The 15873-nt window shown below is 39.7% G+C and overlaps 1 protein-coding gene across 1 annotated transcript in view; it reads right to left on the reverse strand.

The window, feature by feature from the left end:
- ACO1 (aconitase 1) overlaps positions 1–15873 on the reverse strand; it is a 1039508-nt gene that overhangs the window by 255209 nt on the left and 768426 nt on the right. Inside the window, exon 16 of the mRNA XM_044061006.1 lies at positions 13905–14061. Within this exon, the coding sequence (XP_043916941.1) occupies positions 13905–14061 (157 nt within the window). The remainder of the gene's footprint in view (positions 1–13904; positions 14062–15873) is intronic.

Genomic DNA, 15873 nt, shown 5'->3' on the forward strand with positions numbered 1-15873 from the left:
CGGTTAGCATTGCTGCCTCACAGCAAGAGGTTCTCTGGTTCGATTCCCAACTAGGGTGCCTTCTGCATGTCCTCCTTGTGGTCGCGTGGGTTTCCTCCGGGTGCTCTGGTTTCCTCCCACATCCCAAAGACATGCTTTAGGTGGATTGTACACACTCAATTGGCCCTAGGTGTGAGTGTGTGCATGCGCCTTCTGTGGAAGGCTGGGCAATTGGCTGGCAACTCGGCACCGTAAAACTATACTGCCAATCGTTCTGCAGACTGTTGTTCCGCTCTGGTGACCCCTAAATAGGATAAGCCAAAAGGAGGAGATGACGACGCCTATGAAATATAATGTATATCCAAGTACATACCAGTTATTTAACCTTGGGGAATCACAAAAAGCAAACGAAGCTGCAAAGTAACCCAAACCAACAAAAAAGCAGCAAGCAAGCAGGAAACAACCACGGGGAGTATGCCAAAATCACAATAAGGCACAACGCCACTGAAGTAACACAAATCCAAGGGATGTACGAAAGAGTTTATTTAACGTCCCACAGCAAACACGTTTTCGTTGCCCATGCAACTTCTTCAGAATACAAGTCAACCAAGCATACCATGATATTTTATATACAACAGTTGATAGATTAATATAATAATTGGTTACCAATCAATTCTTAAAGCAGTAAAGGCAGATTTTAAATATATACTGCTATTAGCAAAAATATTTTAATCATAATATATTGTATAATTGAAATGACATGACATGAATGCTGAAAGTACCCTAAATAGATTAAAACAGTTTAAAACACGAATACTAAAAAATGAAAATAAAATAAAAATTAATTCCTCAATGCCTAGTCATAAAATATGAAAGCAAAAAATAAAAAAGTTTTTTTATATATACATAAAAGGACATAAAGTGTATACATATATAAATTTGTCCAATCTCATTATTGTACACAATTTTAGTGAACAAAACCATTTCTCTTACAATACCTTGTATTCAGTTACAATAAGTCCGCTTTAAGCTTCAAATAGGGCATGATGGAAATAAGGTCATGATTAAGGCCTTATTTGAAGCTAATAGTATCTGCCAGCATGTCTCCCTATGTGATAATCTGGCTTCCCAATGTCCTCCCCTAGGATTTTTTGGTATTGATTCCAATACATAAAACATAAAAAATGCTGATGGACATACCAAAGTATGCTTGTAAAGTGCATTTGTGCTGCTTTGTTTTTGAATCTCATAGAGATGTTATATATCGTCTTTTAAGCTGTCTTTCAGTCTTGCCCACATAAAATGCTGGGCAAGACCTACAGACAGCCAAGTAAACCAAACCTCCAGAATTACAATTGTGATATTTTTGTGAATATATCTTTCTATTTCTGCTTTCCAAATATAGATATTCCTGATTAATGATGTGTTTGCACTGTCTACAATGCCCACAGCGAAAAGTGCCCTTTCTAGTTTGATTAGAAATGCTTACATAAGTGTTTTGTTCTAAAAGATTTTTAATATTAAATCCTCTTTTGTAAACAGTATTGCATGCCATATCTTTGAGATTATTTAGATCTGTAAATTCCTGAAAGGCCTCAATTTCTTTCTGTATAATATGCCTAATGTGTCCTGCGTCTTCACTAAAAGCAGTAACAAATGTCAAGTTTGAACTAGTAAAATTGGAAATGGAAGGAAGACTTTCCATACATGTATCAACAGGACCCCTGCCCAAAATAGGGCAAAATCTAGTACCCCTGGCTTGGCAAACCTCCTCCCAAACTGATTTTATCAAAGGTATCCCCTATCAGCAAACAACAAACTCAATTTTTCACAGTCAGTTTTGAATTGCTGATCATCCGAGGTCATGCGTGAGACCCTTACAAATTGTCCCTTGACAATGGACCTTTTTTGGAACTTAGGGTGGGAGCTGGAATAGTGCAAATAACTATTGGCAAAGGAAGGCTTTCTATATACACAGGACCCAAAATTGTTAACATGTTTGTAAAGGGTAACATCTAAATAATTAACCTCATGATCTGAAATTTGATACGTAAATTTCAAAAATTCAGTAGTGGAATGCAGATAGTTGACAAATTCTTCTATACATTCCCTAGGTCCTGTCCAAAAAATGCAAATATCATCCAGAAATCGGGTGTAATGAATCCAAAACTTAGAATACTCGCTTTGTAAAACAAATTTATTTTCCCATACGGACAAAATCATGTCCCCATAGGTTGATGGATACACCCGATGTCTGCTGAAAGTATTCCCCACCAAAATACACATAGTTGTATTTAAGCACCAGTTCTAATAAGTGCATAACGAGAACCACATAATTGTTGGTGACACCTGCACATGCCCATAATGCCTCTTCCATCCAAGTCAGACCAATTATGGATGGAATGACCGAGAAAAGATCCACTACTACATCTATAGTAACAAACAGAAGGTCAGTTCTAAACAAATCACTAGTGATCCCTCGTAAAAATTCCCATGAATCTTTTAATAAATGTTGCTGCTTGCCCCATAACTGCTTTAATTTCCAGTCCAAAAATTTGGAGAGGTTATGGGTTTTAGACCCCTGAGCAGCAACAATAGGTCTCAAAGGAGGGTCTATGGCATTTTTATGAATTTTGGGCACTCCAAAGATGGTGGGAACTTTGGGGTGTAAGTTACTTAGAAAAGAGTAAAGATCCTGCTCTATAACCTCTTGATCCAGGAGGTCCTGGATGGCCATATCAATCTTCCTATATGACATGTGTACCTCATTTAAAGAGAATGGTGTATTTGGTGGTATCATTTAATAAATCATGCATTTTTGCCTCGTATATCATCTGATCCATGATGACAGTACCGCCCCCTTTGTCAGGTTCCATTATCCGGACGGAGGTGTCACTACTAAGGTCAGTAAGAAGGGCATTCTCTGCCTGTGTAAGGTTGGAATGGTTTTTAAACCTACCTACTTGACTCCGTATCGTGTGCACAATCCTACTCTCCAAATTGCTGATTTGTGGATGTAATGGGGGATTGTAAGTGCTGGATTTTCTAAGCATAAAACAAGGAGCCATATTGTCAGATCCTAGGATGAGTTGTAAATTAAGCTTGCACATGAGCAATTTGACATCAATAATGGTATTGACCAAGTTGTAATTTCTACTAACCCCTTTGTAAATAAAGAGAACCAAAGTTCATTAATATCTGTGTCACTATAATTGTAAATGTGATACCCATTAAGTGTGTATTTAAAGAAATTGCCAAGTTCTGTGACCTCAATATTCCCATGCTTCACCATTCCTGATTCTGATCTCTTCTCCATCCCCTGCTTTTGCCCCCGGCATTCCGGGGGGATCGAGGTGCTGGATATTGCTTGCTGCTTTTTTGTTGGTTTGGGTAACCTTGGGGAATACGTACATTCTGTAAGAGTTCTTGCTACTGAACTTACATTTTCTATTCCAAATGTTCTCATGCTTCTTCAGAAATCTACTCGTTATATTTTTCCTTCTATAAGGGCCCTGCGATACATCCTCCCTATTGCAAATTAAGTTCCAGTCCCAACACATCAATAATATTCCCTGCTGAAAGCTTTTTATTTCTTCCAAAATTCTCTTAAGCTCCATAACAGTAGTTTTAGGTGGAGTATATATACATACTAGTGTAATCATCCTTCTTTGCCAATAACCCCCTTATTACCACAAATCTACCATTTCTTTTTCTATTACTACAGCAGATCCTCTCACAATCTGTATTTTTACTCCTTTTTTCTTTGTCCCCGATATGCTACTGGTTGTCCATTCTGAAACCTTTTCTTTGCCAAATTCACATGGTCATTTCTATCCAAATGTGTCTTCTGTAACATTGCTATTTGTACCCTACCCTTTATTAATAGAATTTAGTGCTCTTTCCTTTGTTTATTGCTGCAATACCATTTACATTCCATGTTAATATTGCTCAAGCAGCCATTCTGATAAAGTTATTACTTTCGTATAGTCTGTATGGCAACTTTTCAATACATTTCCAACTTGCAAGTTACGTGCGCCTTGATTGCCAGGCTGATCTTGCTTGCAGTTGCTGCTTCTCATCTCTGAGCCCAGGTCACATCTTCCCTGACTTTTTGCTCAATAAGTACACACACACACAAAATTTTATACCCAAAGTCTTTTTAACACACAGTAAACACACAAAGCTATATATACTTTCCAAAAAGGGGAATTACCCCCAAAACAAGGACAGCTGCCCCAAACAGACAGATATATGAACAGACTTTACTTATACTAAAGCTAGGTACTCATTCCTCCAATGGAGTTCTGGAAGTTTGGACTGTAACTTATAATAGGCGGAGCCTAAACTTTTTGAAATAATCAAATTATGCCTTCACATTTCAAGCAAATGTTCTTATCTCTGTTAGAATACAGGTTAATAAAGATGCACAAATGTCAAACTGTTCAGCACAATCTATTTAGACAGTGATGATATTCTTTTGGTTCTAGGTCTTGAACTGGACTTTATAAGTCACAGTAAACACAGTAGCTATTAATTTGGTAATATTTTGTAAATTTATAACATCTCGGCAATCATTCAAGTTGCACATACAAGTCAAGTAGCATTTTATTTACCCAGCTGACAGCTTTCATAAGATGCTGCTGTGCTATGTGGTTGCCGACATATTTAGAAAAACATGAATGTTATGACAATATAAATAAATATATGAACAATTAATTTATCTTTACCTGCACTAGACAGAGGTTAAATATCGATAGTTTTACTTGCCATTTTGTAAGCTTTAGATGATTTTTTTTAACACTCTGGATCTAGCATGGTTTTGGAATTATTACTGGAGATATGAACAAGCAATATTTCACACCTACAGGCATCAGTAGGATGCAACTCCAGAAACACCTGGATACCTCAACCAACTGTAATGAGTTAATCATGCAAGTGCATGTTGTAGCCTGTGTTCAAGTCTTGCACATCTACCAGCTGCCCTTGTCCTATCACTACTTTTGTTTCAGATATGAAAAACACCTTGTGTGCTCTCAGTAGACTTTTATTCATAAGAAAAAAAGTGCAGTGACTACCCTTATATGAATAAGCTAAGTTGTACACTGTTGTATTTAATGTACTTGAGTAGTAAGGCTGATGCAGATGCAACTAATTACAAAAATATTTACTTCCTACAGGTCCAAACAATTTATTTTGACTGACTTGTCTGCCAGTACCCTTAAAATACTAATTATAGAGTTTCTTACACAAAAGACTTGGAGCACATTACTCAGTCCCTTCCTGATTAACTGCTGCCATCTCCAGACTATCAACAAATGAAAGCATGTGCTGATGGCCATCTTGCAGTGTAAAAATGTAATTTCTTACTTTTATATTGCCATCATAAACAGCAGCCACTGATAAAACCCCCACCTCATATTTAAAACACCTCTGCATACTATGCAGCATTACTTTACAATATTTACAATTTACTTCAATACATGTATTATATAAAGTAATAAGAAATAAACTTTTTTTCTACTAACAAATATATGCTCAGTCCTTCACTGCTCTTCTAAAAAAACAGGCCCAACAACAACCCTCACACAAACCATATAACCCATGCCAAACTACAGGTAGAATCCCAAAGCAGCAGGAAAGGGAGGGCAAATGAATAGTTTGGTTTTTAAGGCCACACTAGAAACCACTTTAGAGGCAGGAAGGATTAGTAAAGATACCCTATCCTTATGAAAAAATCAGGAAGAGCTCCACCATATAAAGGCCTGTAATTCAGAAAGTTGTAGAGTAAGTTTTCCAACACCCTCTAAGAAATTGCTTAACAAAGGATGAGAGAATAAAGAGGGGTCACATCATGAGCAGAAGAATGGGCTGCAACATGAATCTTTATAGAGAAAAGACAAATTCACAATATGTACAACCCAAACCACACAACCGCCATTGCTGCAGTCCTTACACTTGGGTAGAATCCCGATGGCACAACTAAAAGCAGTAGGAGCTGCCAAATGCCTGTAAAATTGCAGTGGCAAAACCAGCAGCCCTCTTAGGTAGAGGAAGGGAGGTAATAATAGAAAGTATGCTATGCACTGAACTCCAAGTAGCAACCTCAAAAAATATACTCCCCCCCTGCTACCTTAGAAAAGGTTTTAGAAGGCAGTAGCTCTCCTGTGAGACTGGGCCCAGCTGGACCATGATGGGAATAACAGAAAGCAATACACAACCCAATCCAAGAAATAGTTTTTTGTTTTTTTGCAGGCCCACACCGAGAACTCAGTTCTGCTCAAATAATATCGCAACTGCCCCTGTGTATCCAAGTGTGCAAAATCTTCCATGATAAATATTTCAACTCAGCAGTAGCTGCAGGCTCAAAAAGGTTGTAGGGAGAGTTTCTCCAACACAAAAGATCCCAAGCGGAATTGCTTAAACAAAGGATGAAAACAATGGTGGGTCACACAGTCATAGTGAGCAAGAAATTGCTGCAACATGAATCTTAATAGAAGAGAAGGACAAGTAAACTCCCAGTAACTCAATAAAGATATGACACTTAAATTCAAAATAACATTCAAAACTTGCTGTGGCTGAGACCCTCCTCAGGGTTTAAAACAGAATATGCCAGGCTGTCAGTCAGGTGAAGAGTGAAGTTTGACATTGAAAGGCCATGGGCTCCTCCTACAGACTTTCTCCAGTAGTGTGTACCAGTGCTGTCGCTGTATCTGGAGCTATTACATGAAGATTGCTCCAATTGAATGAAAGAGCATCCACTTTCCAGGCTGTGGGGTGAAACTTTGTGCAAAACTTTGGCAGCTGGTAGTTTAGTGGAGAAGAAAAGATCTATGTCTAGATTTAGCTGTAAACTGAGAGCAGTCTCCCACAAAATTATTGCTTTGTCTCAGTTAGAATCAACACCTGCCCTGTGACATTCCTGAGCCCACCACAAAAATTCCTTTTTGATACAGGTATTATATCTGAATGACAGTGTCATATTCTGGCAGCGCTCTGTCCATACATTTTAAGATACCATTGGCATTGGGAAGCACCAGAATACTAAGATGCATGAAAGGCTTGGCCAAGGACTGTCCTTGCAGTCAGCCTGGACTGATGAGACAATTGATGGAAGTAAGGCCATCTGGGATGCTGTATTCAGTCTAGCACATGTCCTGAGAGGGTACTAGACTGGACTTTATTTCGCTTCAGAATACCCCAGGCATCTTAGCACTGCTATCACATAATGTAGACGATGAAGAAAGTCGTTCTTTCCCAGCCAGAATCAGGCAATCGTCCCAAATAAGGATAGATCTGTATTCCTTAGCCTGAAAAAATCTAATACTGAGCCCAGAACGATAGATAAATCCAAAATTGGTCTCCACGTGTTTCCCTTCTTTGGTAGGACTAGAACAGAAAAGAATAAAAATCCCACTTCTGACAGACTCTATTCTTTGCTGAGGAGGAGCGTCTGGCATGCCTCTTTGAAGGAGGCAAGGTATGGAAATAAAACCTGACCCCTGCCCTCACCAGACTGTGCAGGTGAACTCCCTAGACTGGGAATCCCCTTGGTAGGCCAATTTCTGCTAAACTTAGGAGGCTGAACTGGCAAAATCTTTAACAGTCTGCATTAGCCTTGCCTCTTCCATTTTCTTTAAGACTGCCTCAACAAGTGAACCAAACAACACAAAGGAGCATCTAAAATCCTTGTCTTAACATGGTCAGATAAATTAAGAACTGACCCAGTGCAGCCACCCACCGCAGGCAGGGCCTGTACAGCACAACCACATTGCAAGAATGCAGTAGATAGTTTTGGTATTTCAACACTGACTAACAGTTTCTGGAGTCGCCCTAGGACTCTTAAAAAGATAGGCTATGAGCTTCAGGCACCTATATAACCCCTCCGGTTTAACAGGAGCAGGAGGCAAAGAATCAGGATTAAGAGAAGCCTCTGCAAACACATCCTCCACAACATCCAGAACAGAGGTATAGCCCAAGGCCTAGAATCAGAGAAGTCCTGACCTTCCCACTTAAAATGCTCCCTCATGGAATGAAGAGTCTCTGAAAGAAAAATCCTCAGGAGGAGAAGCAGAGGTAGAATCATCCACATCAGAATCAGAATAAGGAGAATACTCCTGCAAGTCTTCAGCCGAGACTCTGAAACATCTGAAGCCTGCTCAAAACTCCCCAACTCAGGTTCCAAGAACCTCTAATCAAAGTAATCAAATCTTCTGCCAGAAGCCTTGGAAACAGAAGGAGAAGGCCTAACACCCCTGGAAGGGGGAGGAGGCTAACCTGAAGCCCCTTCAGCCTGACCTGCCTCCTGAGAGGCCACATCCTGCAATAACAAGGTCTTATCTGTTTCCCACAAGAAATACGTAAGGACTGCAGCAATGTGAGATGAAGAACATCAGAATATGCCAAGCTGTAGATGCAGAGACTGAATCCTGACATTGAGGAAGTGACGCCTCCTAGAGGAGACAAAGCGAATTAAAGGTAAGGTAGAGGGAGGTTCCCTTCAAACTCCTCCAGAAGGGTAAGTACCAGTGCGTCGAGCCCACCAATCCGGTGCTATCATCATGGGATGATGGTTTTGTCTTCTCTTCAAGACAAGTTGGGGAGGAGAGGCAGAGGGAGGAGGGCATAAACATGAAGATTGTTCCAACTGAATGATAGGATGAAACCTTTTGTGCAAAACTTTGGCAACTGGTAATTTAGTGGAAGCGAACACAGATCTATGTCTCTGCTGGAATACATGAGGATCCAATTTCCACTCGTGAGGATCCACTATCTGTCTGCTCAACACATCTGCTAAGGAGTTCTGTGGTAAACTGAGAGCAGTCTCCCACAAAATCATCGCGTTGATGTACCACATGACACTAGTGCTGTCTGTTTGAGCCCACACCTGCCCTGGGGGGGGGAAATCCTTGAAAGCCATTAATGCAAACTGGACTGCTAACATCTCCTTCAAGTTGATATGCAAATGTTGAAGTCTGACAGGCCACGTGTCTTTGCACATTTCCATTGAGGTGTGCTCAGAGAGTCCCTTGTTTAGGTGACATTCCTGAGCCCACCACAAAATTCCTTCTGAATGCAAGGTATTATCTGAATGACAGTGTCTAGATCTTGGCAGTGTTGTGTCCATACGTTTTAGAGATACCATTGAAGCTTCCTCATATGCAGTTTAGGCTTGAAGGACTGTCTTTGCAGTCAGCCTGGACCGTAGAGACATTTGATGGAAATAAAGAGAAAGGCTTCTTTGTTTGTCCGCTGTATTCAGTCTCACACCCAGAAAGCACATGTCCTGAGAGGGTACTAGACTGGACTTTGTTTCGTTCACAGAATACCCTAGGCATCTTAACACTGCCATCACATATTGTAGGTGATGAAGAAGTTCGACTTTGTCTTGAGCAATAATCAGGCAATCGGCCAAATAAGGATAAATCTGTATTCCTCTTAACGTGAAAAGGCTATCACTGGAGCCAGAACCTTTGTGAACACTCAAAGGGCAATGCAGAAAACTGATAATGTAAATTTGTACCTCCTGCAACTGGGCCTGATAGGAACATGAAGATAAGCCTCTTTGAGATCCAGAGTTACCATCCAGTGGTCTTTTCCCAACAGAGGTAAAAGCTGTTGATCTTGAACTTTGGAATGTCCAGATAAGTGTTGAGGATAGATAAATCCAAAATCGGTCTCCACGTGTTCTTTGGAACTAGAAACAGGCGAGAATAAAATCCTAGGCCCACTTCTGACAGAGGAACTGGCTGTATAGCTCCCATTTGAAGAAGTAAAGAAATCTGTTTGTGAGCCTCTAACCTTTGCCGATGAGGAACATCTGGCATGCCTTTGAAAGGAGGCAATGTATGGAAATAAAACTTGTAGCCTCGGTATATAATGTCCAATACCCATTTGTCCTGGGTGACTAAAAGCCAGTTTTGCTTGAAAAGAGCTAACTTTCCTCCCAAAGGAGCTGCCAGGCAAGAGGAATCTGGCAGCTGAAAATGCAGGTCATTGGGCCTGTTTACGAAAGGACTGGCCCCTGCCCTCACCTGTAGACTGTGAACTCCATGTTCTAGGTCTGAAGGAACTCTGAGCTCTAGATCTGCCCCTAGACTGAGAATCAGAAGAAGGGTAAGTCCATCCTTTAGTAGGCCAATTTCTCCTAAACTTTGGAGGTTGCACCTGCAAAAAATCTTTAACAGTCTGCATAGACTTAGCCTTGTCCTCCATTTTCTTTAATACAGACTCTACAGGAGGACCAAACAAAACTTCAGACTGTAAAGGCATCCAGAATTCTAGTCTTAACATGCTCAGACAAATTCTGATCCTTAAGCCAGGCGTGCTTGAATAACTGAACCAGTGGCAGCCACCCTAGAAGAAGCCTGTAAAGCATCAAAGCCACACTGTAAAGAATGCTTGCCCACCTGTTCAGAGACATGTACCAAATCCTGCAGTTCTTTACACTCAATACCCTCTGCTAAAGCATCCACTTTAGATTTTAGCTGAGAGAGAAGGAAATTCTGATATTTCAACATATGAAACTGGCAATTTAAAGCCCTCATTGCTAACGTGAAGAGGTATACACCTTCTTACCCCATCTATCCAAAGCTCTAGCTTCCTTATCTAGAGGAACCGATTTTACAACAGAAGCTCCTGACTAATAGTTTCTGGGTCTGCCCTAGGACTTTATACAGATATTTATGAGCCTCAGGCACCCTGTAATACCTGTCTGGTTTGACTGAGGCACAGAATCTGGATTAAGGGAAGAAACATCTTGAACAACATCCAAAACTGGAGGTATAGCTAAGGGTCTATGCTGTGGTAAAACAAAAATTCCCTAAGCCTTTTCGAATCAGAGAAATCCTGTCCTTCCCACTTAAAATGCTCCCTCATGGAATGTAAAGATTCTGAAAAGAAAAATCCTCAGGAGGAGAAGCAGAAGGAGTGGAATCCTCTGCATCAGAAAAATCTTGAATGTCTTCCACAGAAGACTCTGAATCATCTGAGGCCTGCTCCAAACTTTCCAACTCTAGCTCTAATCAAAGTAATCAAATCTTCTGCCATTTTTAATGCTGCCATTTTACATTTTTAGGCACTGACCCTGAGGAACCAGTACTGACACCAGAGGAAGGCAAAACAGACCTGCCCTTAGAAGGAGCCTTAGAAATAGTAGCAGAAGGCCTAACCCACCCAGGCACAGAGAAGAAGAGTAACCTGGAGGCCCCCCCTTCCGCGACCTGATCCCTGTGAAGCCACCTCTTGCAAAATCAAAGTTTCTCCCTGAGTCTCAACAGAAACTGACAAATCATCCTGCCTAGGCTTCACAGTTTTGTCTTGTCCCAAACAAGGAATACAAAGTGAGTGGTAATATCTGTTTCCCACAAAATACAATTATTCACTTTTTCTGACATCCGTAAATAACTGAGGCAAGAAAAACAAAATATTGGTCTGAAACTGTCATGCTTTTTTTACCCTGCTGGACGCTCTGATGTCAGATCTGAGCCACCATGACGCGCCTAATACTAATGTATTGACCGACCGGACGACCGAGGTTATATCAAAGTAGTAAGGACTGCAGCAATGTGAGATGAAGAACATCAATAAAGTGGGAATCATGCTTTACAGTCTTCCCACCAATTTAACATGAGCCACAAACATCCATCCCGTAAAGCAAATTCTTTCAGAAGTACAGTTCTTGTATCTAAACTGCATCTAATGAGAATGACACTTCACAATTCTTCCATGTATTTACCAGTTTTACATTACTGCTGGTCTTCATCCTCATCATCTTAACCTTCCAGCACCAGTCTCTGGTTCAGGTCCAGATACTCCTGATTTTCTCATCAATTCCTGGGATTTTTTCTGCTGCCCAAACACTTTTCTTTGGAATGATGGAAAAAGCTTCACTGGAAATTATCTCTGTGGACTTTATTTTAAAATGAATGAGAAGTGGAGTCTCCTTCAGCTAAGAGACTCGCTCTTTGTTGGATAAAGTTTATTTCCTCCTTAGTCTGCTCCACTTCCAAAAATGTCAGATCCTTCAGCAGGTTATAGTAACTTTAAACACATACCTGCCTTGTTGACCTCCTCTGACTGCAGAGGTAAGCTGGCCTCTCTTCTGCCTATGTACAATAAATATGTATTTTCCACAAACACCTTGGTAGTCCTAATTTTTTTAATACACTTCCCTTCTGCCATAGTTTTTTTCATGAGTAGCTCTTTCTGCTGGTATGACTTCAGCTTTACTATTATAGGCTTTGGCTGCTTTTACATGGCTAGATTTGGACCACAAAGAGGATGTCCCCTTTCAATTAACAAATCCTGTTTTGAAATATCAGGCCAGTTGCTTATTCAAACTTTCAGAAAATGAATGCAATCCATTTCTTCCAGTTTCTCTGGTATAGCAAAAAAGCTCAAATTTTCTCTGTCTGCTCTTGTCTTCTAACTCTACTTTTTGAAACCGTTCTAATTTAGAAACCTCACAATTCAGATAGCCTCTCTCTATCAGCCTTTGATTTCTTCAGTTTTATCAGCTCAACTGATAGCTATTTAAAGCTTCTCTTCTTTCCAGCATTTTCATCTGACGTTATAAATTTCTCCAGTGTCTCATCTTAAACAGCTATGGATGCATTTGATTTATTTTTCCTCTAAATTACTGGAAGTCATCTCCTGTACTAAAGTTTTTTAAAACAAACTGCTTTTTGCTGAACAGCTACAAGGTTCTTTTCAACCAGAGTTGTTTTGTCCTTTTCCCTTTCTGGCTGATTTTACTTGTCCAGATTTCTTCTTTGCTGATAGGCAAGCAGCAAACTGACTAACCAGTATCTGAATTTTACTTAATTTTTTTAATTTTTACTGGCTTTTTACACCATTTTCATTTTTCACATCTGGAGAACTCTAATCAACCTATTGCTCAGTGTGCAGCCATTCTGAAACATTCTGATAACTCACATTATCCTTTACAAGGTCACAGAAATTCCACAGCCTATCTTGGCAGCCAGTGGACACAAGTCTTTTAAGTCCGTTTGGGAGAGGGTGAAGGTGCATCTCAGAATGCACTTGTTCACTCACACATTACATGAGCATCTACAGACAGTTTGGGAGACTGCTAACCAATCTACTGCATGAATGCATTTAGAAGGTGGGTGAAACGGGAAAATCTAGAGAAACCTCATGTGAACACAAGTAAGACATGCAAACTCCACACAAAGTACCTCAACCAAGAATCAAACTAGAGGACCTCTTGCTCTGAAGTGACAAAGTTGCCTGTTACACCACTGTCTTGTCTTAACCAGAAGTAAAACCACTGTGTTAAAAAAAAAAAACTGAAGTAGTACACATTAATTACCACAATCCATATCAACTTAAAGCACAAACCGTATTCATACATTTGCTGCTGCAAGATCAGAATTCATATATATTCCTCATGTTCACACTCACACACACTCTTCTATGGAATACAAAGGTGGTCCTTGCAACTTGAACAATAAAACAATATTGTCTATTCGGCTGTCCTTTGTTGTAATGCAACTGTCTTTTGAATACTTCAACCAAATTTTACTCTCTTATGCCTTAAATGACTATGCAAAAAACATATCTAATTAGTGAAAAACAGTTGTATAAGCCTCATAACTTGTTACTAAAACCATACTTACCACAGTAACAGAGAATGCCAACTATTGTCCAATTGGGACAGACATTTATCAGCAATGTTTCTTCAATGAGCAACTCCTCCCAAGACCATTCCTGAACTGTAAACTCCACTTAAGATGAATAAATATCTCCCTCTCTGTGTCAGAGCTAGTTCAATTAAAGTATTCAATTTTAGCAACAAAACTTCAGGGACAGTAAATCTTAGTATGAATGTATTCTAAAATAAAAAAACAGTCCTGATGGCAGGAGCAACATTATTTTTCTTTCTTTTTAAACAAAAAATATCTTACCCAACGGTTCCTTTTCAAAGTCTATTCTCACAGTGCCGGCTATAGCATAGGCTATAACCAGCTGTGGAGAAACCAAATAGTTGGCCCGAGTGTTGGGATGTACACGACCTTCAAAATTCCTGTTTCCAGATAACACTCCAGCTGCTACAAGATCCCCCTGTGGCAGAAAGACAAGGGAGTGAAAAACAAGCAATGGTGCTAAGGAAACAGAAATTTTATTAAATAACTCAGAAATGAAAATGAAAGCGGTTGTGTTGTATACCAAGATGTTTGTTTCCAAGTCTTTTCTAGTTATGTTTTTTCCCACCTGCCATCAAGTTAGCTCTCACTGACTTTCCTCAGCATCCATAATCACGCTAGACAGAAGAAACAGGAAACTTTTTTCTCACTGGCATACTCTCTACCCCATCCTCCAAGTATGGTGTGCAATGCTGTCAGGGCATTTTACATCTGGTTGTCAGAAGTCTGCTGCACTATCACTCTACCCCATCCCTGCATTCCTGGATTAACAGCTGTCAGTTTTCACAGGGTGTACAAATGTTGGAGCAAAATATTTTTAACTTGTTCAGACCGGCCAGGCTAATATTAATAAGGTGTGAAACTATTAGAAGCCAAAAGGCTACACAATAATCACTTGGAGTACATCAGAGTGAAACACTTAAATATGAATTCCAAGCATTAATTTGGAAGAGCAACACTTGGCTTAATCTGTTTTTGCCTTACATTTAAGTAGCTTAATCATGGTACTGAATGCGGTGAATCCATTAATGTGATAAACCTGCGAAGCACTGTGTATGGAATTGCCTTGCTACTAATAATCAGACAACCTTCAACTCAAGTTAAACATGCAAAAATGAATTATTATTAACTTTTTGCAAAGAAAATATTTCCATATCATACCATGCAGGCAACACACCCTTCCAATAAGACATCATCATAAGATCAAGGCACTCTTGTTGGTAATTCCTTTCTTTTGACCATCAAGTCTCTTGTTGTAGCTTGAAAATCCTGCAAATTACCTCAGCTAACTTCCAAAGGTATCTGTCCTCTAGATTCGGTCTTATTTCTCCTTTATTCATCTCCAATCAGACTTGTACATGGACATAAACACCCATTTTGTCATCATTCTCTTGATGCATATCACTTAAACTGAGATGTCACAGTATAAAGATCAACGGCCTCAAGACCCTCAGTTATTCAGAGAGTGGCAGCCTTCTCAATATATTCCATCACTTACAGACTCCATGGTGAGCAATGTCTAGCATCTTGAGTCATGAAAGATTAGACTCTCTTTGGCCTCTTATTCCTTTGTAGAACAAATGGTTCCTCAAATATTTGCACAAAGGACCTAAACTTTCATAAAAACATAAATAAGACACACTGGCATGACATATTCATATTCCTCACCTCTGGAATAAACTTCCACTACAGGTCATGCACAGGATCACCCTTATCTTCAGGGTAAGCCTAGATAATTGGATAGAAAGCCTCAAATTCTTCCCTGGTCTTTTCTGCCCTCCTTGAGACTGATGAGAAATTTTGAATATGGTTTACTGGCCTGACTTTTAAAAGTTGGTAGACTGATTGTTTACCACTTACCCATGAACTTAATCAGAGTTGGAGACATGCTGGCAATGTGAACTTAGTGCTTGCAGCTGTATGGAATTGATGCATTTTTTTATCAAGTTCATACTGAGAAATAGGTTCTAGAAAAACAAATGATTTTAAAGGTCCAAGCTTTAGTCACTGTTGCTAATTATCTTCTCAAGAAGTCACTTCAACTAATTTGAATCTGCTAGATTTTTTTTGAAATAGTGATACTGAATACAATAGTTTGAAGTTAAAACTTGGGCTTGCAGCTAACTCTAAGAATTCTTCTCAATCTGCAGCTTTATACCATCTAATACTGTATGGATGTGTGTGCGTGCTCCCTTAAGTTCGCTTCGTGGTTAATGACATTTGATGAAAC

The sequence above is a fragment of the Protopterus annectens genome, chromosome 2.part0 (genome assembly GCF_019279795.1).
Source record: "Protopterus annectens isolate FY-2018-M chromosome 2.part0, PAN1.0, whole genome shotgun sequence".
In the NCBI taxonomy this organism is placed as follows: Eukaryota; Metazoa; Chordata; order Ceratodontiformes; family Protopteridae; genus Protopterus; species Protopterus annectens.